This window comes from Vanacampus margaritifer, chromosome 1, assembly GCF_051991255.1.
Source record: "Vanacampus margaritifer isolate UIUO_Vmar chromosome 1, RoL_Vmar_1.0, whole genome shotgun sequence".
Taxonomy (NCBI): Eukaryota; Metazoa; Chordata; class Actinopteri; order Syngnathiformes; family Syngnathidae; genus Vanacampus; species Vanacampus margaritifer.
The window spans coordinates 34392894-34417562 of NC_135432.1; the positions used below are offsets into that span (position 1 = coordinate 34392894).

The 24669-nt window shown below is 40.2% G+C and overlaps 1 protein-coding gene across 2 annotated transcripts; it reads right to left on the reverse strand.

Annotated features, from left to right (window-relative positions):
- Positions 1–703: 703 nt before the first annotated feature.
- Positions 704–21268, reverse strand: rp1l1a (rp1 like 1a). 2 transcript variants are annotated; one of them, XM_077550783.1, is made up of 8 exons: positions 21123–21268; positions 15964–16216; positions 15286–15678; positions 14820–15084; positions 10779–14725; positions 9251–10123; positions 6846–7703; positions 704–3069 (listed from the first exon to the last, which is right to left on the reverse strand). In XM_077550783.1, exons 2-8 carry the CDS (start codon positions 16195–16197, stop codon positions 2848–2850), a joined length of 6792 nt encoding a protein of 2263 aa, XP_077406909.1. In that variant the 5' UTR covers positions 16198–16216; positions 21123–21268; the 3' UTR covers positions 704–2847. The 2 variants fall into 2 exon arrangements, with proteins under 2 accessions (XP_077406909.1, XP_077406917.1); XM_077550791.1 differs by lacking the exon at positions 21123–21268 and adding an exon at positions 18112–18260.
- Positions 21269–24669: the final 3401 nt, after the last annotated feature.

Below are 24669 nucleotides of genomic sequence, written 5' to 3' on the forward strand. Positions count from 1 at the left end.
CGCCAATCATAGGAAGCGTTACACATGGTCCCCTACATCCCAGCTTGTGATTGGTTCTATGACATGCGGTCACATGACGTGCAATTGGCTTGATTAGAACAACCCGTAAATATGAGGGCAATGCACGCCACCACAGCAGAGGATAATTTGAACTTGCGAGCAAGTCAGAGTCAACTGGCCGATGTATATTAGAGCCTGTACTTTTGTACTTTCACTTAGTAATTATTTGAGTGAGTACTTTTACTTTTACCAAAAGTAGATAATGTCAGTACTTTTCCCATCTCAGGTGCCATGCGATTAGCTGGCAACCAGAGATCAGGGTGTGCTGCCCCGCCTACTGCCTGAAGCCGGCTGGCTCCAGCACCCCGACGACCCTTGTGAAGAATAAATGGTTCAGAAAATGGATGGATATACAAGCCCTCACCGATAAAGAAAACAATATTCTACCAATCCTGGGTTTTTTTTTTCTTTCTATAAATGGCTTGTAAATTTGTCACAGCACAGACAAAAGTCCACTGATTACACTAATTAACTGTCAAATACCTCTATGTCTATCTCTATTTTGCCCCCATGTCTCAGCTCATTTTTAATGGCTTTGTGAAGTTGTTGGATATTGATAGGGACTGGAACATTCGAATCAGCATCTTGATTTTCCACACCTTTGAATGGATTGATCATTTCAGTAAAGTGCTCACTCACACAGTTTTGTGAACAATATTTGAAATGCCCTTTGTATTCATATAAAAAAATGACTCAAGCTTGTGAATAATGGGAGCAAAAACAAAAAAGTTGCATCTACTGTTAAGTGTTAAATAATTTTGTTGCTCTGTGCTCATGACATGTGTAATGACAATGACATTTGAGTTCCATGCTTTTCCTGCACATATTTCAAATCATTTCTCGTTGCCAGTTTGTTGTTCCTCTGTTGTTGTTCTCACATTCCAAAATCATTTTACCGTGCCATTCAGTCAAGTCTAAAATATAAATAAAATATAATATACTACTCATGGTAAGAGTCTATTTGGTCCCACTCTAAACAGAGTAAAATATTCAGAGTAAGGTTTATTCAAAATAATTTTAGTGTGTATGAGAAAATTTGGCTACCCCCATGAAAAAAAACATTAAATAATTTTCACTCAGAAATTCTAAGTAAATTATGCAAGGATTTGGCTAAATTGTAAAAGCTTATTTAAATTTTTTTTTAAAAATAATACACAATGGTTGAGGAACGAACTCACGACCTTCAGCTTGGGAGACTGCCACTCTGCCACCCGAGCTATTTTAAACTTTATTGTCCTTTTTTCTGTGAATGTTTTATTTTTTATTTTGTATGGATCTTTGCAATAAAGATTGACTTTTATGCCACTCCAACTGTTTGCTTATATCCAAAAGGAGACCAAGAACGTTTGGTCTTGGAGTTACGAAGATTCCAGTTGACACGAGCGATATACTAACACACAATTGGAGCTGCATGGCTCAGGGAGTGGATTGATAGATCTCCCAACCTGAAGTTGTCGGTTTGTTCCTCAACCCTTGAGTTACTTCTTTCTTATTATTATTTCTATTTTACTTTTCTTATTTTTTTTTTTATTTTACTCTATTGCAAATGTAAATTTTACTGTTTAGAGTGTGACCAAATAGACTCTGTTTAGAGTAAAATTTACTTTAATTTACTTACAGAATTTACTGTGCTCCAAGATTCTTTGGAAGTTGGACCTTGTTTTTGGTCAAATGAAGGGGGAAAACCCCACATTTGTGCATTTATTTTATTTATAGTAAGATATTTATATGTTCATCACTTTATGTACTTTGGGCAAATCGATGGGTACACAAGCAGCCCACTCATCCGCCCCCACGGCAAGCTCAGACGCCGAGCCAGCCACATAAAGGAACGTTTCTGCGGCGTTAGCATGGAGCCACTCCACTCGAGCATGGCCCGTATCCTTGTTTCTATGGATCCACACTCAGACTTTATAACCATGGATACGGTAAGGCATCAGTAATCAGTAACACACGTCACGCTGCTTGTCCACATCGCATATACAGCATGTGAATATCTCACAGTTCATTGATCCCATGAGTTCACCTAGAAGGGAGAATCATGCATCACTCAGATTCTAAAGCACTGAAATCAGAAAACATTTCATACATTTTTTAGGCTTAATTATATTAGTCTTGCACAGTACTAAGTTTACAGTTGAGGTGATAATATAAGATCCTGGCCTCAAGGTGATGACACTCTTACAAAAATGATACATTATTAATTAAGGCTTCTAACTGTTATAGACATACAGCATGGAGACATAAGAGTGACTCGATAGGAAAGTGAATAACTACCCTGCGATGAATGTCTTCCGATCCATTTAAAATAATGAGATTAGATCACGCTCATAATCTTGTGTGCGTCATATTTTTACATCTAAATTAGTTAGGTAACAGTTCAGCTTTCAAAAACAAGATAAATATTTCACAGAACACACTGGGAAAAAAATACACAAATGAATCAAAACTATAGCAACTACCTTATCTAGATGTCTGCAGGATCATAAATTATTAAATGCAAACCTTAAAAAAAGTCTTATTTATCAAACACTAATTCTGCATTCCTTAGAAATACAATTTAAAAATGTACAAATAATTAATATAAATAAAGACTGTAGGCTAGATTGTTGTTTCAAGTTTCATGTCATGACTCCAACAGCAGAGAGATAAAGTGCATCAAGTGTTCTGGTGCTTCCACTTGATCTAATCAGACTGTGAATGAGAGAAAGCGCCAAAGGTCGCAGACTCCCAACACAAAGCATTGTTTCATGTTCAATGTTTCCGGTGTGGGTGGGGCTGAGGGTCTCAGTCTTCAAAGGAACCCAGCTGGGACTCCACCGAGGTCCTGGTGAACTGAGGCAGCAGAGTAGCATCTGCTGTTGCGCTTCCGTCCACCTTCTTGGTCTCCTTTTTGTTTCCCGACTCCTGTGAGCTGGTGTCAATTGGACGTTTAGCGTCAGCGTCGGAATTTTCGGCATCAGCTTCCTTGTCCTCGGTCACACAGGCATCACCGGTTGAACTTCCACCCTATCATTTTAACCAAAAACAAGTAGTCAACTGAAAAGTTTGACACCAATATTGCTCCAAAACATTCATAAACATCTTGTCATCATGTTAGAGACCACCTCAACTTTAAACATATAGTGAATCCCTGCATATTTGCAGTTTGGTATTCAATTTGCAGATTTTTGTAGGAACCTATCTTCACCTACAGTCTGTTACTGTGCTCAGGCCAAAGTCTGCTGTAACCCTGTGACTAACTCAGGGTAAAAAATAAAAAAAAAGGAAAAGAAGATAATAGAAAAAATAATATATATATATATATATAAATCCATTAAGTATTTTATTAGTATTTTTTTTTTTTAACAAAATCTGTCGTTGAGATTGATTTAAAAAGTCCCTCCCCCATTGTCACTTGATTGACAGGTCAAGACGAGAACTTTCGAGAGCAGCGAGAAACGCTCAGAAACAACAGTTAAAGTGAATAAAACCCATCTTATGTACATATATAAATCGACAAGGACAGCTGCTGAAGACAGGAGGAGTGAACAGGAACAGTGAGAACCCGTGTTTTTGATTATTATTGGCCTCAGTAAGCTAAACCATGCCAAGTTGGCTTACATACGCAGACGAGCTAATCGCTAAGCTATGCTAAAGCTCAGCCATTGTTTAAAAAAACAAACATTTAATGGTGTCGTTGGATGTGTTCCTTTATGGTCACAGTCCACTTCATTTAGCTACGCAGTCTTATAGAGTCATGTGCGTTATTCTGTGTGTATACTGGTTACACTTTATTTATATTTTCATATTGTTGCATCCTGGGGAAGAAAAACTATGTTGAAGTGTCAGGAGGAGCTTTATTTAATCAGGCCACAGTCTTATCTAACAGAAAAAAAGGGATGTGCCACCATCTTGAGGCATCTATTTGCAATTACAATTCCAAATCTTATTTGGGCGGCGTGAATTGCAGATGGTAGGGCTCAGTCCCTGATTTCCTTCATGAACGACTGTAAACCAATTCGACCTCAAACTTGCACTATGTCGAGCTAAGTTAATTAAGGTAAGAGCTAGGTAAGTACACTTACATAAGGCTTTGCTCAAACTATCCCGCTTCTCTTCACTTGCATCAAGTTAGACCAGGGGTGTCAAACTCATATTAGCTGAGGGGCCGCAGGGAGGAAAATATATTACCAAGTGGGCCGGATCGGTAAAATAATCGTATATAACCTAAATTGCTGTCAATTATACGCAGATTTTTGCTATTTGTGGGCCAGCCCTAAATTACGGAGCTCAACTGTAATCATATTGTTCCAAAAAAAACAACACAAATGCAAATAGAACGGGGCAACACTTTGCCTGTATGAGTTCCAGACGTGTTGAAGCTACCTGTTTTACATATATATTGTTCCCAGAATGCATTGTGTGGCGCAGTTAATGCGTTATAAATTCTAAGGACGTTAATCCTTGTCATATGTGTTTATGTTATTAGTAATTCAATTTGTGTCTATTTAACATCTATTTATGTCGGTCTATTATTTAATTATATATATATTTTTTTTATAAACAAACTGTAACTTTAGGTTGTGTGTAAAATAATGACATCCAGGACGATTCCATATACAAGTTGCATTGCTCATCTGAGGACTGTTTGTAAAATAACGAATTTATATGTTGATTGTGGCCGGTTGCTTAATTGGTCCGACATTACAATTTTTTTCTTACTTTACAAAATTGTCTCGCGGGCCGGATTAAACCCCGTTGTGGGCCTGATCCGGCCCACAGGCCGTATGTTTGACACCTATGAGTCAGTTTGATACAGCGCCATGAAAAAGTACTTGCCCGCTTTTTAAATTCTTACTTTTTTTTGCATGGTTTCCCCACTTTAAAGTTAATCAAACTAATGTAAATATCAGAGAATGATAACCATGAAAAAACTAAAATGTAATTTTAAAATGGTGGTTATTTTTATTAAGGGGTGAAAAAAAACCACTTTCATTCAACATCACTGGAGGGTTTTCAAAGTCAAGTGGATTCAAATCCTGACTTTGATTAAGCCACTTCAAAGCCTTCATTTTGTCTATTTACAATTTGACTTGCTGCTGTGTTTTGGATCAACCTGCTGTAAACCCCAATTGCGCTTCAGCTTGAGGTCACAAACTGATGATAAATGATTTTTTGATTTTTTTTGATGATTTTTTGATAAACAGCAGTCATCTAGGTCCTGAAGTAGAAAAGCTCAGATAAAAAAATTTCACTGCATGCACCATTTTTTGCCATTTACAAAAAAAAAATGTTGTGTTACATTTACAAAGACACACACACCTACCAAAAAGTTACATTTTTGTCTCACCAGTCCATAGAATATTCTCCCATAAGTGTGTGTGTGTATATATATATATATATATTTTTTTTTTTTTTTGCCCGCCAAATTTGAAAAGCACCTGTTATCACGTGTTAATTCTTTCAATATTTAATGCTAGATTAAATGTTAGATCTTTTTTAAAATAAGTTAATTACCCGCTTTAAAAAACAACAACAACAAATAAGTTAATTACCTGCATAATTTAAAATAGAAAAAAAATGACCCCAGTAGTTTGACATCAACAAATATTCAGAATGTCATACACAAACATTTATTAAATGCTTTACTTTAATGCATGTAGTTATGTTTATTGTTCAAACACAACCTATGCTACCTTTAACATAACCATCCGCTGTCAAGTTAAAGGATCATCTGCGGTCAAAATTAATAGTGCGATTTAGCTGTGTTAATACATGATTAATGCAATTTTTTGTGATTAATCAATGAGTTAACACTTTAACTTTGACAGCATTAATACATATATGCTGTATGGTTTTGATTATTTTGCTATTGGGATTTGCGTTCAAGTGCAATTGCAATACCTAAATATATTGTTAATTATAAGTCTGATGATGTTTTGCTAATTAAAGAACAGAAGCTGTTAGTAGATGAGACTTGAACCAAATTTCCCTTTCTCTTGCAAGAGGCCGCCCTATATGATTCAAAATATTTTTTTCCCATTTTTCTTTTACTTGAGTTTCTTTGGAGACCTGTGATTTTTTTTCCTTTTAAAAGTACTTTTACCTGAGTACAGTATTGTAGTACTCTTCCCACCTGTGGTTGTCACTAATATTGCAAAAAAAATGGCATCAGTTGCAAGTCATACCATGTAGCAGTAGAGTAGAGGCAAGTCATTGCTGTGAAACTAAACAGATTTGTTCAGTCTGTCTAATTGGATAGCGAGATTAGCTTGCCCTTGCTGGTTTAGAATTAGCATTTAGACTGCACTAGGTCACATTCCTCTTTGCGGTAGGCTTGAAATCCTTGGTCATGCTCATAAATAGGAGTGGTTATATTCACTTGTGGCAAGTCATTTTGGACTTAACTCTTTGGACTTCTTGCTCCCGCCTGCTCCCTGTCTATAGACAAGTTTGTAATTGTGTAAAAAAAAAAATCAGGATTGCTCCTTTACAGGATCATACACTAAGAGACAGTATTGTATTTTTTTCCTGGTAGGTCGACGGTCTGTTGGTGCTCCATAGTTTTGTCCATAGAAAACCCCCCGCTTGGTACCACACACAGTGTAATCCAGTAGATCCAATAAAAATATCTATTATAAAAACAATCTGCTTAAACAAAATGATAAGTTTTATTGCGCAATGTATAATTTAATATTTATAATTAATATTGGATTTCTTTAACAATTGTTCGTAATTTATAATCAATGTCGTATTTAATACATGCATGTTTTTTAGTTTGTCCTACTCCAGTGTGTCCTGACCTTTGGTGAGGCTCCTTCTTGCTGCGGCGACTCGCCTTCTCCTTGAGACTCTCCAGTGCGATCCTCCGCCTCCCCTTCCTTCTCCACACGGTCATCATCTGCTCCTGCTAAAGCGTTGGCATTTCCTTTCTCCTCCAAAAGTGTTGGTTCTACAAGATCTTGATTTGGAGAGTCCTCTGTGACCTTGCACTCTTCCTCTGCATCCACGTCATCTTCACTTCTTTCAGTGGTCTCTCCTCCACCTGCCTTGTTGCTCTCGCCCTTCTCGTCATCATATTGTGTTCCAGCCACCTCGTCAATCCTGAATTCATTTACAGCATCCTCCTCCCCTGTACCTTCCGTGTTGTCAGTTGTTTTGTCAGCCTCCTCTGGTGTTTCTTCCCTCATGCACTGGCAGCACTTCCCCCCCCTGTTGATCTGTGAGTCTCCAGCTTCCCTGCCTCCTGTTTCTTCCTCATATTTCACCCCTTCACCTGTATCCTCCTCGGGAATTGTCTCCTCAGTTTTGAAATCATCGATTGATTCGTTGTCCTCCTCTTCCTCCCGTACAACCTCTAAACTCCTTACTTCCTCTTCTACGACCACACTGTCAACACACCTATCTATTGGCTGTGACACAGATGTTGGGACAGGTGCTGGGGTCTTCCTGAGTTGAAGTATCTTAAGGAGATCGAACTCCATCATCACTGGAGCTTCAGCTGCCGCCGGGTTCATTTGAAAAGGCCGTGCTTCCATTTTTTTGCGTACACAAGCATCACAGGGGCAGTATTCGTCGTCACTTCGTTGGTCGCTGAACTCGGGTGTCATCTCGCCATCGCTGAAGGAGTCGGCAGTTTTGACTGAATGGTTCTTCATGACCTGACAATTGAACAATACAATAATGTCCACCTTTCTGCAGCAAAATCCTGCCAAATCTATCATGTCAAACACTTTTTCGTCACAAACCATGTCAGCCAGTTTACTGTAAGACTATTGGCAACAGCATAACAACCTCTTGCATTATCTAATGTGATCTACATCCAAAATTCTGCTTTTACAAAGGCAATACTACTCAGCTACATACTAGTACAAAAGTTGTCAGAGCTCAAATTTGAACACACAACTCTTAATTGTGATGCAGACTTGGCAGATGTTGATGTGGTTTAAAAAAAAAAGCTTATTATTATCTCTTTGGAGGCAGATTTTTCGATACAACTCTTAAAAGTGTCCGATGAGCAGGCTTGGGGAGTAACAAAATACATGTATCGCCGTTTTTTTTAACTGTATTTTGTTACAGTACAGGAAGAAAAAATTTTAATCAGATTATAGGTACATTTATTCAAAATGGGGATTATTTTGAGGGATTACAATTCCTACGATTAGAGTGAGCGAGCGAGAGAGAGTGAGACGTCGTGTCGGGCACGCAGCCTGTTTAAAAGGGATCACGGACGAAAAGAGGAAGTAAGTGGCGACCGGTATTTACGGTTTGGAATATACTTGTTTTGCTAAAGGATCGATTTATCTTTAACAAAGAAAAAGTTTCAGATGAGAGTCGATCCTGCGACATGCTACGCTGAACGTCTTGCTAGCTGCCGCTACAACATAATGGGAGTTACATCTTCCGAACAAATATCCCTCCCACCAATTGTCCATACACAATATGGCTAAACTCGTGACTGGGATAAAAGTTCATTTTGCAGTTAATGTCACGCATGGTCATCCTCATAGCATTATTAGTGCATGCGTACATGTGGGTAAAATGAGCTACCATGAGAAATGTGCTTTTAAAAGCACAATTTGTCCCTTTTCTCCCTATTCATTGGATCTATCTATCTATCCATCCATCCATCCATCCATCTATCTCTCTATCTGTCTGTAAGGTGCTTTTCAGTGACAGTTTGAAAACAGCATATAGCCTTCAATCAATCAATCAATCTATACTGTACGTGCATTTAAATGGTTGCCAATTATACAAGGATTTTTGCTATTGGTAGTCTGCCCTCGTCCCTATCACCCACAAATAGCAGGGGCACATTGCATAGAAATATAAATTGTGGTGATATTTATTTTTATTTTGACTTCGTGAGCATACTTGGTATTGGAGTAATCCAAAAGTAATCCAAAGTAATCGTTACATTACTTTAATTTGGTACTTGGATTACGTTACTAACTACATTTTTTAGCAGGTAACTTGTAACAGTAACGGAACACATTTTAAAAGTAACCCACCCAACCATGCCGATGAGATTATACAAGCCATTGAGTAGGCCTATAAAATAACATATATGAGACAGGGATGTGGTTTTACCAACAGGTTGGAAGGTAAATATATACATTTTTGTGCATTGGCTAAATTGAAATAAAAAAATCTTCCTCATACAGAGTTTGATTTGCATTAATGGAAAGTTGAATTTTGTTGGATTTACCTTCAGCATCCGTCGGCGCTTCTCTGTCATGGTGGACTCCCTGGAGAGATTTGCCCCCTTTGGGGGCCGTGGTGACTTCCCGCCTCGGCCAGATCGACACTGGATCTTACTCATTTCCTTTTTAATGCTGCTCTGGATTCGTTGGCTCACCTCATCCTTCAGCTCAGAGATCATCGTGTCCAAGATGAGGCTGTCGTCAAGGTCCCAACGGACTTTAAACTCTGACATGGCATCAATGTAGTGGTTCATAAATTCCTTCTCCAGCTTCTTCAGAAGGTGCAAGACCCACACTGGATCGGGATCTGGGGCTGCTTTATTTGACAATGATGTTTGCAAGACTGTTGGTGGTGTTGTTGAACTGGAGTTGGAGCTATTATTGACAGAGCTTTTGTCAGATGATGACAGGTTTGCATCTTTTGGACTCTCCAGAACTGGAAGGACTTGATTTTGGTTGTGACAAGGTTGTTCTTTCAAAAATACCTCAGCTTTCATTTCTGGGATGTGTGGTTCTATTCCCTCCTCTGTAACCTTCTCTACAGCCTCATCATGTGATGAGTCTTTGGGGATGGTTTCATCTCCTACTTGATTGTCTTGGTCCTTCCCCGAGCCACCTGAGCCACTGCTCATGCCTACCCCCGATGAGGACCTTGGTGGGGTTCCTTGTTCTAAGCCAGTGTGCTTAGTCTCAATGTCTCTAGGTTCAGTGAGCCAAAGGGATTGAAGAATGGTTATAATGTCCCCGTACTGTTGGTTTCTGTCGTCATGTTTGTTGCAGTCTTGACCTCTGACAGGCTCAATTAGCTGAAGCTGGGCCAAACAGTCCAGGAGGCCCCTGGCTGATGTGCTTAGCCTGCGGCCATAAACTGGAGACACCTGTAGAGCATGTCAAGTGAGAATGTGTATTATTTATGCATTCTTACAAAGAGATCTATACACTCCAGACAAAACAATATTTCATACTATACATCTTACTGTACCCCAGGAAAGCTACCAATAGTCATCAATGTGTATTTAACACCGCAATGTACGAATAATCTTTTTTGGTCAATAAGTTCAGACAGTAGAACAAGTGGCCACAACATTATGACCACTTGCACAATCTAATGAGTTTTAATTTCATAACTTTATTTTAATGGTGCTTGGTTTGGACTGACATTGTTAACCCTTCAAATTTGCACGACATCATATTAATTAATACATTTACTATATTTGCTAGATACCTGATTTACCCACATGACAGGATTAAAACACAAGAGAAGACTGTCAAGTCGCATAACACACTTCACAGCAAAATCACTAGTGTTTGATTAACACTGAGAGTGTTAAATCTAATGTATGTGTCCACAACAATGAGTGTAGATCTTACACTTTTCAAAGTGTTACTTTTTTTTGCATTTAACCATTGTTATTTCAGCAATGTATCGTGTAAAAAAAAATCAACATTATTTATTATTATTTAAACACAAACACAAAACATATCTACACACTCCAGACAAAACAATATTTCATACTATTCATCTTACTGTACCTCAGGCAAGCTTCTACATCGTCCCAGAGAGGAGCTGAGAAGAACCTTCATCACTGCAGCTGAAGAGCGCCAGTCCTTGGGCAATGCCTTTCCACTAATCCATAGAGAGTCGTGCAGGGGAGAAGCTTCGATTGCACCAACATCTGTAGCTAGATCGATATGTTTTCCTTCATCTACTGTCGCACATTCTTCTTCTTTCTGGTCACCCCCAACTTTCTCTTCCATGTCTAACTTGTCGTCCTCAAGATGTTCCTTCTTTGATTCTGTTGCTTCAGCTTCAATCATCTCTTCATTTCCAACCCCTTTCTCAATGAGCTCATCAAGAGCGATCATGTTGCTGTTAGAAGGAATGCTGTGCAGCCAATCTCTGACCACTTCATTGGGGGAAGCGTTGGGTAGACATGCAGGGGTCACTTCCGTCCTTTCACACTGATCCTTCTGGCTCTTCTTTACCTGATACCTAATGTTTTTCTCTAAATGTTGTTTGCTGCTGGCTTTGCTTGCTTTACTTGACTGCTGACATTGTTGATGTGTGTCCTTAGTGTCCTTGAGAAGGTCAGCAGCAGACATGGCACTTTCACCACCCGTCTCTTTACTGCAAGGTCCAGAATTGCCGTGCTTTGAGGACCTCACTGACATCTCTTTATTTGCAGAACTTAATGTTTTGATAGATTGGACACTGCCACTGTCAGGTGCTTTGACAGTACCTTCTCCTTTCCTCTGCTTCAAGCCTTTTACTTTTGCATCAGCTGCCAAGTCACTCGTGAGGGAACAGAGTCCACTGGAGTGTGCACTAGATACCTTGTTGATGAGGCTATTCTCTTTTTCATCTACTGTATTTGCTGACTTTTTGGAGACACTGTTGTCAGGGTCAATAGCTGTCACATCTTCATCAGGTTGGTGAGCAAGCTTAGAATTTTTAACATTGGCACTAATTGATGACAGCGAAGATGAGGTCCTGTTGTCATTGATTCTTTTGATGTTGGAGCTTGAAACTGGGCTGACACAAATATATTCCTTAGGGTGGTTGTCAACATCCCCATCAGATCCAGGTCCATCAATAGTAGGGATATTGACTGCTTTGTTACTGTCATTGACTTTGGAATTATGAGACAATATTGACTGGACATTTGGAGTTGCTGTCCTGACGCCATCCTTGTTGTGATTGTGAAATGAAATGCAGGACTTGCTACTTTCCGTGTCACACAATTCCTGGTCATCTGGCAGCCCAAGAGACACTGACCTAGATGAGTTTTGACTTAGTTGCTCGGTGCCTCTTGATTCCTCCACTTCATTTAGTTCCATATTTTCTCCCTCTTTCTTTGCTTCATTTTCCTCCCCCACGTCTTTCTTATTTCCCTCCTCAAATGCTGAAGCTACAACACAGTGGCATTTAAAACTTCCAGATTTAGAAGAAGTTACTGAGTGAATTGATAGTACACTCTGGCCTCTTACTTCAATCAAATTGCTCGGTGATGCAGCTCTAACTTTGTGCAAACGGGACCGCGATGAGCGTATTTTCTTGGGTGACAACATTTGACCATAAGAGTGATCGCAGGCTTTACTTTGGGTATTTCTTTCTTCTACCTCTTCACCTTCAACAGTTTTTTGTGCTGTCTCTGTTGCTTCATTTATCTCATCAACTCCTTCTGGTGTTTTAATGGTGACTATATTTGGTCTCTGGGATGCTGATCTTTTATTCTTGGTCGAAACTGACTTTTGAGAAGCAGAGGAGCCGAATGACGATTTCATAGATACGGCGCTGGGTACCCGCTCTTTATCTTCATCTTGCTTATTTCCTTTCACTTCAATAGAGGAAACACTGGCTTCCTTTAGATTGGGAGATTCTGCAGTACCGTTTGAGACGCAGGTTGTACTACAAGAGGTTTTTGATTTTGCAGACAAAGCACTGGTTGCCCTTTCTTCAGCTGTATTACAGTTCTGTTTGTTACCTTCAATATCAGGATATTCCAGACACGTGTCTATTACTGTTTCATTTGGCTCTACCACCATTGTCTCGTCTGTTGGACGCTGATTTTTTGTGGATTTGTGGCAAGATATTTTGGACTTTCTTGATATATTTGACCTTGATGATTTAGTTGAGAAGACACTATTATGTCTCTCTTCCTTGCCAGACATGTTAGAAACATTAGAATTTACAGAATGACAAGTATGAGATCTATTGTTTTCCAATGTTGCATTGTCTTCTGGACAGTTCATCTTGATACATAAGACAGTCTTAGAGGTTCCTCCCTCTGCTTCCTCTGTTGTTGTGACATTGGAACTTTCAAATATGCCACTCAAGTTGGACTGAGCTGACAGAGCACTGGAGCTTCTCTTCATGTTATTTTCAATTGTGGCACCAGTAGAAACAGAGTTTTGCGATGTGTTGGATTTGTGGATTATAGCCGAGGTGGCTCTCTCTTGCTTTTCTGTTGGCTCTGGACTGAACATTCTAGAAATGGCACTGGATGTTCCACTTTTCAGGACATTAGATATGGCAGATCCATGTCCTGTGAGATTAGTTTTGTTAGATTGTGTAGACAGAGCATCATCGTCCATAGAGTTATTGGCATTCTCTTGATTTTCGAAAGATGAAGTCGGTTTTGAAGAGGCTTGAGGAGTGCGACGGGATCTCTGTGAAGCTCTGCTACGGTTATTGGAGGTGACAACACCTTTGTGGCCCCCACAATTAGGACATACACTTGATATCCCGGATGGGCCAAAGGCGCCAGATGAAGCTTTAAAAATGCTCTTTATCTCCTTACTCTCATTTCTTTGGTCCATAAATTTAGTGGACTGACAAGAGGCTCTACTTACATTTGAGCTCAATCTTAGAGTTTGATCTATCATCTCAGATTCACATTGACAAGAGGTGGCAGCAGATGCTGTTCCACTTTCTCTATTACTCAGGTCATCCGGCTTTTCAAATTCAGTCGAGTGGCTGATTGGCTGATTGTTGTTAAATTGAGCATTTGGGGATGGCACAGTTGTATGGGAGCACTGTGAAGCGCTCGGTGGCAGATCATCATCAACATCTTGGTCTTCTTTTAATGACTGCAGTACATGTGAGGAGCTGCTGACTCTAGACAGTGGGTGATCCACCTCTCCCTCCATCGACTCATCCTCTACTGACCTCTCGCTAGGAGATCTTGCATTGCCGTTCAAGGTGACCACTTCACTGTGACTGGAACACCTGTTCATCATACATATCTGTACGTTAGTGTTTTCCTTCTGTCCCATGTCTAATCTGCGCTCTACCTGTTCCACCACACATGTTTCCTCTTGGACAAGTTGGCTCTGCTCTGAATCCGAACCTCTTTCATAGCTGGAGAGTTTTGCCCGGCAACGCACTACTCTCAGTGAGTTACAAGATGAGGAAGAGCCCGAGGAATGTGTGTGTCTTACCGAAGTGTGGGCGTGACTCGATATATATGGGGGTGGGACAGGTGGCTGCTTATGACTGTGCATTGGGTTTTCCCAGAGGTTGTACTGCTGTTCTTGCATCTGGTAGCAGCAGCCGCACTGGCTCATATGCAATGCATGATGAACAGATTGATTGGAATAGTCCATAGAATCTGGGCCCACAGTTACACAATCAGAGCAGCTTTCGGATTGACAGTTGTGTAAACAATGGGGGTGGGCATGGCTTGGAGGGCAGCAGTCGCTTGTCAGAGAGGGCGATTTTCCAATCTGCGTGGACCACTGCAAGGTCTCATCGCTGCGGAGGCGAAAACGCACCCTCATCTCCACAGAGAGACTGCCATCCTTGTTTACTAGGACACGCTTTTCAATGTCATCATTCATAATAGCCGGTCTCTGTTGTAACTGTGCTCTTATACCGTTCCCAAAGGACTTCTCTGAGGATAAGGAGAATCGAGTGGAGCGGGTAGATGAATCAGACCGAGGGTGGATGATGCTCTTTTTTGTCTCCAGACCAAAGTTAACTGAAAGCAGAGAGTGAAAAAACCCCAAACAGTAGTTAGCCCTATATTGTAAATTCATGTTTCTGCATTTACATGTCAATAACTGATAGCCTACCGCTTTTCCTGCTCTCATGTCCCTCACTACATTCACTGGCTCTGGACTGAGCTCCATGAGGGGATGATCTTGCCTCTTGAATACCAGGGGATCGAGACCCATTTCCAGGGGTCCTAGAATCAAGACCAGGTGACCTGCTGCTCAAACTAGGGAGTTTTTCCTCTGAGCTCTTCCGCAGGATCTTCAGCAGCAAGGGACTGAGGGCCTCTCTGCCGACACACACCAAAACTCCAGGGCAGGTCATCAGACTTTGAATGTTGTCAACCTAGGGGACACATTTAATGTGTTTAGTCTTCTCCAAAATTTTAACTAGGTAAGTCAAAAGCTGAACTAGTAATACCACTGTCAAGGAGGTTATGTATGTGGACAGTGTCTGTTTGTTAGCATGCATAGTTACAATACATGAAGCTGGTCGATAAAAAAAAAAAAAAAAAAAAATCATATACAATCAAAAATAATTTCTCACCCTGCGGCCCTCTGCAGTATAAATCTTTCGGACATGGAATTGCATCACCTCAGACACCTCTTCAAGGAAGCCCCTCATACTTCTGATTGATCTCCTGCTCAGTACCACACTCCTTCGCATCCCTGGCTCAGTGTTTTTTATCAGAAGGAGCCGGCGATGCTTGTGAGGTAGATGGCCAGATACGGATGTGTGCACGGGTTCTGGTTGAGGGGGTATGCGGCTATGATGCTGCCAAATACTTTGGCGTTTGTTGGAATGTTCCATGTTGATTGGTTTAGGCTGGCGTCGGTCAGAGCACAGGTAACAGCCCCCATCCTGGAGTTCCTCCAGATGTTTGATGACGTGTGTGCCACGGGGGGTGGTCACAGTCCGTACACCAAATGGAAGGGGCATCTATAGAGAGATAAAATATTTGTATGAATATTTGTATGTTATTATTTTTTTGCCAGTACGACTTAAAAAATACTTTTATGAACTTTATGGTAGGCAGTGGAAGTCTGCCCTCTTGTTAGTGGCTTGTCCCTTGGGAAGGCTAAAATAGACTCAATAGTACTCAATCCATAGAAGTGAATAGAAATGAAAAAAGGTAAAAGCTTTTGTATAACTAAAGCCACATTGCCTTGGTAAAAAGGTAATCCTACCATCCCTGTTTTAATACCTGACACCTGTCCTACTAACCTTTTGTGAAAGGTCATCCAGCAGGGCATCAAAGCATTTGAAGCTGCGCTTGTGGATGGCCATCCTGACACCGCCAAACTGGCTGTCCCTGCTTCTGTAGAAAGTGATCCTCTTGGCTGGCGTGGCTGTCTCCACGTAGGCGAGGCGCGAGCTGGTAGGTGGTCGACGGTTGTGTGTCGAGGCATGATTAGGTGTGAGCGGAGGGTCCCACCTCCCTTCTTGGACAGTCTGCATGCTGCACTTTCACACACGCCTGAGGGTTGCAATAAAGAGCAACACTGAATGTAGTGATACATTTTGAGATATCCTTTGCATAGACAGTAACCATGTCGTTAATCTAGTTGTTTGACTGAGGCGGATTAAGTTCAGAACAGCCGCTAACAAGACTTCCTGTTACATATGTGATTTGGCTATGACCAATAGTCTATGCTTTTCCCATAAACTGTCTTATACAAAGATACCAATAGTCATCAATGTGTATTTGACACTGTGCCATGTACGAAGAATCTTTTTTGGTCAATAAGTTCAGACAACATTATGACCACTTGCACAATCTAATGAGTTTTAATTTGATAGCTTTATTTTAATGATGCTCGGTTTAGACTGACATTGTTAATGAGGTATTCATTCAACAATACATTTATTATTGTGGGTGTAGTTTGCACTGCATCATATTAAGAGCCACATTTACCATATTCGCAAGATACTTTACAGTATTTACCTACATGACAGAATTAAAACATAAGACAAGACTGTCAAGTAGCATAACGCTCTTCACAGCAAAATCCCCAGCGTTAGATTAACACTGAGAGTGTTAAATCTAACACTACAAAAGTGTTTATATGTGTCCACACCAAAGAGTGTAGATCTTACACTTTTCAAAGTGTTATTTTTTTCCCACTTAATCAGTGTTATTCCAGCACTGCATCTTGTTAACAATCTACAGTGTTTATTATTATTTAAACATAAACATTTATGGTACTGTACTTAATTTATATAGTGTTTTTCCACCAAGGCCCTCAAAGTGCTTTACATTTTGACTACTGATGACACAGCATCAGGAGCAACTGTGGGTTCAGTATATTGTTCAAGGATATTTTCATGTGATCGTACCCACAATGTCAGGATTGCGAGACGACCACTCTACCACTGAGCCATGTCGCTCCAACAACAATACCTGGATGCTATTGAAATAAAAGACTTTTAATTAAAATGGCTGTCGACAGCATCCTGGAAAATTTCTCCTTCACCGGAAATAAGGGTGTGATCAATTTAACACTCAAAGTAGTACTATTCAAGTTACAAGCAACATCCACCCCAACGCTCAAGGAAATTTACTCTGACAGTGCAACTTTTTGTCCTGACAGTCTTAAAATAAAACTGCTTTCGACATAAAGACAGAAAAAAACAGAAGTATTACAGGTTATGACACAGCTTTGTGTATAAGTGATCTTAACCGTCCTTGGGTGCAATAAGAGGGCAAACCACTTCTCTTGGCTGCAGACAGCCTCAACGTGACACTCAGTATCTTAATCCCTCCTAATAACCTTACACCTAAAACACCACCAGGCTCTCTTTTTAAAGGGAAATATCCGATTAAGTTTGTCTACTAATGTTTTCGGTCAGTTGTCAGTTGTTTTCAATCAGTGATACAAACTAAAAATGCTGCTAATGAGGCACATTTTGAACTCTTCTATTTTCCTTTGCCGTTTTACAGAACTGCCTTATGAAAATGCAGGTGAAATAGAAAAAGAAGAAGAAGATGATGATGATGAAAGAAAAATTATGCAAAGCATCTGAAGTAGAACACTATGTATTGTAGGCTATTTTCCATGTTTCCATAGCATTCATCTAAACATATACAGTAGTTGTAACAAAGCTAGTCACAGTTAGTATAATCCTAATTTAGAGAAAAAATGTATGAAAACTGAATGGATGTTGTTCAAAAATATTACTTGCGATTTACATGCACCACCCCATTACTACCATGGTTTCAACAGTTGATGATTTAAAAAACAAAACAAAAACAAAATCTTACAACAAGAGACTAATTTCAGTTTTTACTAGTTGTAGCTACTTGTCATGCACTTCACACAAAAAAATTTGCAAAAAAAATATTAATAACTATAATAATAAAATGGCACTCACATTTTTCGGAAACATGGTCCAAAGACAGTTTGAAAATGTCGTAAGAGAAAGCTCACTATAGTTGAGTCAGACGGAAAGTTTTAACATGTTGACGTTCAAGCTAAGGTATCACTGCACTTTGAGTCATGAGCTGAGACACTTCTTCAGCTCCTAGATTAAAATGGCAGTCACTAATGGGGAACTTGGAGGAGGGAGGAGGAGGACAGGGAGGCGGCAAGGGAGGAGGCTAAGGATAGAAAGAAAAGCCTGCTTAAGAACCTGTGTGTGGAGGGAGGAAGGAGGTTGCTATGGTGAGGCCAAGATGGTGGAGAGACAAGTGACGCTCCCATGTGACACGATGTGATGCATCAAATGTGCTATTTTAAACACAACTTTAAAAGTTTTCTTTCACATGCGTCACAATCATAAATTATGTGAAAAGTAAGATTTATAGCCACTTCCCAGTGGACAGATTTTTTTTTTTTGCAGATTTTTGATGATGAATAACTTAAATTCAGTTCCATTCATTTGTTAGAATTTTTTCCTTTGTGCATATTGACAAATATAATTTGCAATCAGTGGTCCACATTTGTCTGAGTATTTTGTAGTATTGTGGGCCTGAAAGGAAATGTGGTGTTTTCTGACTAATGGAATCGACTTATTTATGTTGAGCAATGTTTAACAAGCAACTTCCTTGCATGTAACCACATGGACGGTTTCAATAATCCAATGCTCCTTCTGGTTATGGGAACCAGGGGTTAGGGACTAGACTAGACCCATTGTTAGGCCGCAGCAATATATTTTTCTGTCACGCTCCTTCCTATTTGAGCAAAAACAATGCAAAGTCACATTCTGGACGTGTTACAACTGTGTGACTTTGTCGTAAAAGAGTACATGTGTGTGCAAGTACGAGTTCTATCTCTCATTAAAAATGTTTGGCGCCTTATTGACTATGGGGAGAGATTTGCCTCAAAAATATTCACACACATCAATTTGTGATTTTCACGTGTTTTTCTGATCCACAAACATATTCGTCATTTTCACATGTCTTTTTATATTTTGTGCCTGTGTCAAAATTCACAAGACATGCATGTGAATATCTGGACACTTGTGTATGTGTGTGTGTGAATATCTCGAAACAGCATGATGTTTGTCTCAAAAATAAATGCGCGTGCGCAACAATCCACAAACGCACTTTTGACAACTCGCAAGCAAAAGTCATGGAAAATGCACACATAGCCTGTGTCGACAGCATGCACAGACTATGTGTGTATTTTCCATGACTTTTACTTGCGAGTTGTCAAAAGTGCATTTGTGGATCGTTGCGCACGTGCATTTATTTATGGGACAAACATCACGCTGTTTCGAGATATTCACACACATACATAAGCGCCCAGATATTCACATGCGTCTAAGGCCCGTTCCTCCGCCGTCCACGGGGCAGTGTTACTGTCTTTATTGAACAGAACGAGCCGTTTCTGTTTTTCGTTTAAAATTGGACATTGAAAAACAGAAATGGAGTCTTTATCTGACCTTCCATTATGTGTTTATTTTGCACAAGTCGGGAAACAAAATGCGACCTTAGTTTGTTTCCCTTGAGCTTGTTTTGCTTTCACTCGAAAGACACTCTTCTTCTGCTGTTAAATTTTCTTCTTCTACGCCAATAATACATGCTGGACATCAAAAAAATATGGTGTCACTGAGTACAGACGCTCCCCTACTTACGAACATTCGAGTTACGAACAACGGTACATACGAACATGTCTGCGCGCATGCGCGCATGTCAAAAAATGTTCGGAAAGAGATGCTGTAAGATTTTGGATTGCGCACCTTTTTCCGAGTACTGTAGTGCTTCTTTCCGCCGCTAATACCGACGCTTGGCGCTGTGAGAGCTCACCCAGCATTGGAAGCTCAGCAACGTGTCGAGGAGGAGGAAGAAGAAGAAACTCCTGTCGCTCATAGATAAAGCCATCGCACTCTTCGAGCAGCAAGACCCAAATATTGAACGTTGCACAAAGGTTGCAAATCAATTGAATGATGCCATACAGTGCTACCGCATCATTTATGATGAAAAAAGAAGAAAACTGTGCAATCGTCGTTAGATCGCTTCTTTCGGCCAGTTTCTAGTAAATCCTCCAAGGAAGATACACATCAACCCTCATCTTCTTCTCCTCGACCCTCAACTTCTTCCTACATTGAAGTTACGGAGGAGGAAGTAACTTTTGAAGCCCATTCCAGCGACGACGAAGAACCTCTCATGATATAAAATCCTCCTCTTCCTCCTCCTCCTCCTCCATCAAATCCTTAAGCATCGAGTACATCTTCCAAAAGTAAGTTAAACTTCATTTTATTTATCTTATTGTGTACATGTACATACTGTGTGTGTCTCTCTCTCTCTCTCTCTAACATACGTAGTACAGTACTGTACGTATTTTCTTTAAACATAAATTATAATACAAAATATAGCACTGAAGCAACTTACGAACAAATTCACTTTACGAACGATCGCTTGGAACGTAACTCGTTCGTAAGTTGGGGAGCGTCTGTAATGTGTTACCAACTTTTTTTTTACTCTAAAAATTCACTAGAATGCCCGATATGAAGTGTAAAATGACTTATTTTTTGGGCACAATAACCAATAAAATGTGTGTTAAGTTGCTTTCAGTGGTAAATAAATCAATGCTGAATACCAGTACACCCTCTACACTCTTGTTATATTCATGTTCATTTCTATAGTATTGTCCCTAATCAAATAGTGTAAGGGTATGCTCACTTTATTGATTTGGTTGACAAGTATTTCTTAGCAAGTAGTTCTTTTTGTCAGACAAAGACAAATACAGATAAAATAACAAGCTCCAGGCCGTCGTGGTCATGAATAAAGCAAATGAGATTATATGGCGCCTCTTGTCCCTCCATCTCCCTCCGTCAGCCCTTATCCCTTTATAATAAGTGCGACTGACCTCTCAACTGATTGTTCAAGCTTTCCCACAAGTTTCCAAAGAAATAGAAAATAACAATAAGGGGTTTCTTACCCACATCGGTGCATCCCGACTCCAAAGGTCAATTGTGACCTAAAACATTCTATAGCGACCATGGAGAACAAACGAATGGAGCTTTGGACCGCCGTACATTCTCTCTTGCTTCTGAAGATCGCAGATAAGGGGAGCACATGAGATTGTCAAGTGCACTGGTGCATAGACAGTACTGCCGGAAGCGCATTAATCTAGCCCTACAAAATAAAGCAACACACTCATCACTTAATTGCTTTCAAAGGAAGAGACCATAATAGGATCTTGCCGTTCAGAGATTTAAACAGAGTAATACAGTACAGATAGTTATTCTTGACACACTCGGCCATTATTTATTTAGTTTAATTAAATGTAGATTTCCTTAAGAGATCAATGACAATATATTATTGTTATTCTATCTATCGTTGTTGAATAATTTTTAATTAAAATGGACAACTCACATCACTATCAGAAGAATGTAGAAGAACATGGGGGTGGGGGTGCAATAAAAGTGGATAGGATTCAAAGAGGATTAGACTTGCTACACCATCTGTGACCCTCAGACAGCAGCAGTCTGCTGGTCTCTTAATAATGTCAAACTGTAACCCAAACAATAGGAATCCTCACCTTCATAAAGATGTTTGTGTCATTGTCTGTTTGATATGTACAGTCTTTGATGCGGAAGGCTTACTGTTGTGTTTGTTTTGCTTAAATATTACATTTATAATCGACATCTTCAGCTATGGATTTACAAACCCAATTCTAAAAAAGTTGAGACACTATACAAATTGTGAATAAAAACTGAATGCAATTATGTGGAAGTCCCAAATTTCAATATTTTGTTCATAATGGAACATAGATGACAGGTCAAAAGTTTAAACTGAGACAATGTATAATTTTAAAGGAAAAATATGTTGATTGTAAATTTTATGGTGCCAACAAATCTCAAAAAAGTTGGGACAGGTAGCAATAAGAGACTGGAAAAGTAAATTGCACTTATAAAAAAAACTCAGTTCACACTAATGAGGTCCATTGGCAATTTGATTGGAGTATAAAAAGAGCTTCTCGGAGTGGCAGTGTCTCTTAGAAGCGAAGATGGGTAGAGAATCACCAATTCCTCCAATGTTGCGCAGAAAGACAGTGGAGAAATATCAGAAAGGTGTTTACCAGCGAAAAATTGCAAAAAGGTTGAAGTAGTCATCATCTACAGTGCATAACATCAACAAAGATTCAGAGAATCTGGAACAATCTCTGTGTGTAAGGGTCAAGGCCGAAAAATCATACTGGATGCCCATGATCTTCCCGCCCCTTAAACGGCACTGCATCGCAAACAGGAATGCTTACTGTAAGGGAAATCACAGAAAGGGCTCAGCAATACTTCCAGAAAACTTTGTGGGTGAACACAATCCACCGTGCCAGCCGCCGTTGCCTGATGAAACTCGACAATATAAAGAAGAACCAAAGCAGACCAAGAAGCGCAGGCGTTTCTCTAGGCCAGGGGTTATTTCAAATGGAGTGTGGCAAAGTGGAAACCTGTTTTGTGGTCAGACGAATCCCGATTCCAAGTTCTTTGTGGAAAACTGGGGCGCTATATCAAACTGACTAAAGAGGACAAGGACAACCCAAGTTGTTAGCTTCCACATCTGGAAAGGCATCGTCAATGCAGAAAGGTTTATTCAGATTGGAGAACAACATATGCTCCCATCCAAGCATCATCACTTTTAGAGAAGATCTTGTATTTCTCAAGACCATAATACTAGACCACATGCAGCACCAATTACAACATCATGGCTGCGTAGGAAAATGAAATGGCCAGCCTGCAGTCCACTTCTTTCACTTATGGAGCACATGTGGTGCATCATAAAGGGGAAGGTGCAACAAAGAAAGCCCAAGACATTTGAACAGTTAGAGAAACGCGTGTTAGACAAGAATGGGACAGCATTCCTATTTCTAAACTTGAGAAACTTAATGTAATTTTACGCTATTTACATGGCATTAGGTCAAGAAAGATGACAAGTAGCAATTGCTAAATTAGCAACATAATAAACAATGATAGCATATATTAAATAAAATAGAAATGTCCTGTCACATGATGGCCTTTAACATTTCTGCCTCAAGTGTACATGCTCAGAACCAGCCCTGCCCATGACCTTTGTGAATAAGCGGTACAGAGAATGGATGGACGGGTCGGCTACACTAATCGAAACATTTTGAGGTCTAGACCTTTGCCCTGAGGAATGTCTTGCAACCGCAGCCCTCAGAATTTTAATAGAATAGCCTTGGTTTAAGATATGTGTAAACTAGAGACAATTAAGATCATAGTATATTCAATCTTGGCAGCATTCCTGACATCTTTTTTATGGCGTTTATATTTGATGACAATTAAAACCAAGGCGATAGTCTGGTTGTTAACAATAACATACATCGTCATTTGATTTTCCGGTTGCGGGTTGAGTTAACGCTGGCGCAACTGGCTGCCGCTGCTCACCGGTATTTTGAGCATTTAAACCATTTGTGTTTTATTACTTTTAAACTTTTTTTTTATGCCCTTTTTGTTCCTGACACCTCTTTAGTTGCACGACAGCTTGTGTGAAACTACACTGTTGACTCGCTGTCCAGTTTGATTCCCCACCGATGCTACCTTAGTCATCCATAATGGGGTTTGGCAGAACATACATCCACCTGCCAGTGTGGCTCCCTCCAGTACTTGTTTGCGCCGTCCCCTGCCTGGACCCGCCCCGACGCCTCTCCACCTCCACCCAGACATCGTCTTCCAACCCTGCCGCAGATATATCCACCGCGGGTCCCGCCGGTTCTTCCACCATAATGGATCAACGCCTATACAGTCTATCAGGTCCTCTCTCTCCAACATACCCAGTTTCTCCAGCCCTGATGATGTGGTCACACGTTACAATACTTACTTACTTTCTTTCTCGCTCTCTGCTCCTTGGTTTACCCCCGATCTCCGTCTCCTGAAATCAAAAGCTCGACAACTGGAACGCCTCTACAGGACAACCGGACTAACCATTCACAAATAAATGTATGCTAATCACATCTCATATTATAAGGACTCCATTACAAATGCCAAAACTAACTATTATTCCAAGATAATCACGACATTAAGGGAAATGCTAAGTCCCTGTTTGCTGTTTTCAACAATATCACCCATAACCAGAACTCCCGCCCTCCTCACTTATGCACAACTGCCTTCTGCAACTCCATCTTTTTTTCATGATAAAATTAAGGACATTCATCACAACCTTGGGTCGAGCCATCAACCTACCTTTTCAGCTGACCTTCACTCATTAACACATTCATTTTCCTCCTTTTCAGCTCCCCCCTCTCTCAGTAATCACAGAATTCTTTCAGAAATCCAAACCATCCACCTCTCAACTGGACCCAGTACCTACTCAACTTGTCAAAGCCTGCCTTCCCTCCCTTATCCCCCTTATTTCTGTCATCATCCACTCCTCCATCTTCACTGGAACTGTACCAAAATCATTCAAAACTGCTGCCGTTACTCCCATCTTGAAAAAACCCGGAGCGGACCCCACCAATTTCAACAACTACC